General features: G+C 45.5%; 1 protein-coding gene across 5 annotated transcripts in view; it reads left to right on the top strand.

Moving 5' to 3' along the window:
• slc44a5b (solute carrier family 44 member 5b) overlaps positions 1-3,680 on the top strand; it is a 389,888-nt gene that overhangs the window by 286,044 nt on the left and 100,164 nt on the right. For all 5 annotated transcript variants that reach the window (XM_048601655.1, XM_048601658.1, XM_048601657.1 and 2 more), the window contains 2 exons: positions 1,925-1,995; positions 2,756-2,844. In XM_048601655.1, the coding sequence (XP_048457612.1) occupies positions 1,925-1,995; positions 2,756-2,844 (160 nt within the window). The remainder of the gene's footprint in view (positions 1-1,924; positions 1,996-2,755; positions 2,845-3,680) is intronic.

Genomic DNA, 3,680 nt, shown 5'->3' on the forward strand with positions numbered 1-3,680 from the left:
ACACTCCCAGGGCAGGGACAGCACAGGGTTAGATACAGAGTAAAGCTTCCTCTACACTGTTCTCCCGCATCAAACACTCCCAGGACAGGGACAGCATGGGGTTAGATACAGAGTAAAGCTCCCTTTACACTGTCCCCATCAAACACTCCCAGGACAGGGACAGCATAGGGTTAGGTACAGAGTAAAGCTCTCTCTACACTCTCCCTGTCAAACACTCCCAAGACAGGGACAGTGTAGGGTTAGACACAGTAAATCTCTCTCTACACTGTCCCTACCTAACACTCACAGGACAGGGACATCAACCTGTTAGATATGGACGAAAGCTACCTCTACACTGTCCCTATCAAATGCTCCCAGGGCAGGGACAGTACAGGGTTAGATATAGAGTAAAGCTCCTTCTACACAGTCCCCCATCAAACACTCACAGGACAGGGACAGCACGGGGTTAGATACAGAGTAAAGCTCCCTCTGCACTGTCCCCCATCAAACATTCCCAGGGCAGAGACAGCACAGGGTTAGATACAGAGTAAAGCTCCCTCTGCCCTGTCCCCCATCAAACATTCCCGGGGCAGGGACAACACGGGCTTAGGTACAGGGTAAAGCTCCCTCTGCACTGTCCCCCCCCATCAAACACTCCCAGGGCAGGGACAGCACAGGGTTAGATACAGAGTAAAGCTCTCTCTACACTGCCCCTATCAAACACTCCCAGCACAGGGACAGCATGGGGTTAGATACAGAGTAAAGCTCCCACTACACTGTTCCCCATTGCACTCCGGGGTATTTATAGCAAAGATAAGTTGAATGTGTATTGTATTTTTTTGGTTCCTTTAATATGTCACAACATCTTGAGCTGTGTCACAGGAAGATTATTAACTATTATCTGACACTGAGCAATGATAGGAGATTAGAACAGGACTGAAAGTTTAATCAAAGAGGTTGATTTCAAAAAGTATCTTAAAGGCAGAGAGAAAGAGAAAAGCAGGGTGTTTTTCTCAACCAGTACTTCAAAACGTTAAGAAAATATTGCCATTTTGTTCTTCATCCAACCAAAGGTATATATTTCACAGTGTGATTTACACAGTTTGATTTAATTCACCCAGAATCAGTCCAAAGTGACTGTTAACTTCTGAGGTTCCATTGCTGTTTTATCTTCCCAACCACACAGCTTGTGATTTTAGACAAACAGAAGCAGAAATTGCTGGACATTTTCTCCTCCCCAGGGTTCAGCCTCTTGCTGAAGTTTGTGGATTCCTCCAGCCTCATTGTAACTTTGCATGGATTTATTCTTTTCAATCTGAGTGTCAGCTTCCACTCCTGTTCCTTTTCAGTGAACCAGAGAGTTTTGTATTTATAACTAATGCCTATCTCCCAGATCCAGGCAGGTTCAAAGCACAGTTTTTGACTTTCTGTGGGTATTGCAGGAAGGCATTTAACTTGATCTTTATAATGGCTTCCTCTGTACCCTTTCCCATGACAGTGTGACTCACATGGGCCTTGTATCTAGGCAGAAATGCTAAATCTGCCTACTTTATAGCCCAACCCTCATAATTAAGTGGACAGTTCAAAGCACAGCAGTTTATAACCCAACATTCACAGCATTTTTTTGGGACTTTGGAGACTCTCAGTCCCCACTGTTAATATTCAGCTGCTGTCATTTCTCTGAGTCAAAATGCCTTCCATCCTCCCCACAGTCGGAGCGTTCCTTTAGTTTTTAACAATCAAATCACCCTGGTTTACTGTCACACTGACTTCAGCACAGGCCATCTAACCCCCTTTGTTTAACCTCCCAGGACCCTGTAAATCTCACAGGAGGAACACATGGGGTTTCTCAGATTCCTGCTGTGACTGGGTGGGCAGAGACTTTCAGTAAGTCAGTCTTCCTCCTCACTTACTCATGAATCCGGTGTTATGTTTCTGTTGGCAGAGTCGCTGTGTTGGATAAAGTGACGGATTTTCTGTTGTTACTCGGCAAGTTGTTGATTGTTGGAGGTGTTGGTAAGTATTTGGATTCAATCTGCTCTGCAGCTAAACTTCTCCCATCAAAAACATTCCACTGGTTCGCTGTGTAAAGGGAAACTGTTTTATTTGCTTAAAATCACTCCCATTGCTCTTGATCCGTGGCCCTGGAAACTTTTATTTTCCCAGAATTCCCCCAATTCCCTGTTTGAAAGTGATGATTGAATCTGCTCCTACTGCCCTTTCAGGCAACGAGTTCCAGGTCCCAACAACTCACTGTGTAAAACAATCCCCCTCTCTGGGTTTTTTTCTGATTCTCTTCAATCTGTCTCCCTCTGCTCACTGTCCCCCCTGACCCTGTAAACACTGCCTCCCGATTTACTCTGTCCGATCACTTCATCGTTAATAAACTAATTAACAACGCAAAGTCTCTCAGCCCCACAATCCACAAGATCACTGTGCTCATCCAATTCCAGCCCCTTGATTTTAATCACTCCAGCCTTGGCACCGCTGCCCTTAGCTGCCTAGGCCCCAAGCTCTCGAATCCCCTCCCAAAACCTCTTTGCCTCTTTATCCCCATTTGAGATGCTCCTGAAAACCTCCCCCTAACATCGAGCTTTCATCAGTCTGTCGCAAGATCTCCACTGTACCTCAGTGTCAGATGCTGTCTGGTAACACTCACATGAATCACATTGAGAGGGGCTACAGGGGCTGCGTAACTGCAAGTGGTTGTTGTTGCATTACATTTCTATCAGATTTGAAACCCAGTGAATTTGTTTGGTTCTTATTTTCTGTCTAGGAGTGCTGGCCTTTTTCTTCTTCACACACAGAATATCGATCATTGCTGGCGAAGCCCCATCATTAAACTATTACTGGGTTCCTCTAGTGGTAAGTAATTCACTCCCTTTGTTCTTTTGTGAATTTACTGAAAAATGTGGAAACTGCAACTTCAAGAAAGAGTTGCATTTCAATAGCGCCTTAGTATATCCACTTGACAGCAATGAGTCATTTGTCACTGCTGTAATGTGGGAAAGGCACCAGCCAGTTGACTCAGAGCAAACTCCTATAATCACAAAAGTGTGATAATGACCAGATCTTCTGTTTTTGGGGATTAGAGATAGACTGAAGAATAAAAAGGAGAAAAAGCACAAGGACTCGAGGAGAAGTCTCCTGCTTTTCCTCAAACTGTTGGCCTTGTACACTTGTTGCACTACCTGAGAAGACAGACACAGCACCTCCCTGTGTGCTGAGTCTAATATTAACTCCTCAAAAAAGATTATCCCTGTGTGAGAGAGCGTGCTGTTCACCAGGTTGGTTGCTCTGCTTCCTATATTAGAACAGGACAGACATGTCAAATACATCAAAGGCTGGAAAGTGCTTTGGGATGATCCGTATTCTGTGAAAGGTGCAATAAAAATGCAGTAATTCTTTCTGTTACTCGTCATTGTGGTTGATCGCTTGAACAGACTTGTTCAGTAAAATTTGCAGATAAGGATCTGCACTTCACTGTCAGAGGGTCAGTGCTGAGGGAGTGCTGCACTGTCGGAGGGTCAGTGCTGAGGGAGTGCTGCACTGTCAGAGGGTCAGTGCTGAGGGAGCGCTGCACTGTCAGAGGGTCAGTGCTGAGGGAGTGCCGCACTGTCAGAGGGTCAGTACTGAGGGAGTGTCACACTGTCAGAGGGTCAGTACTGAGGGAGTGTCACACTGTCAGAGGGTCAGTACTG

The sequence above is a fragment of the Rhincodon typus genome, chromosome 10, assembly GCF_021869965.1.
Source record: "Rhincodon typus isolate 14 chromosome 10, sRhiTyp1.1, whole genome shotgun sequence".
NCBI classification, from domain to species: domain Eukaryota; kingdom Metazoa; phylum Chordata; class Chondrichthyes; order Orectolobiformes; family Rhincodontidae; genus Rhincodon; species Rhincodon typus.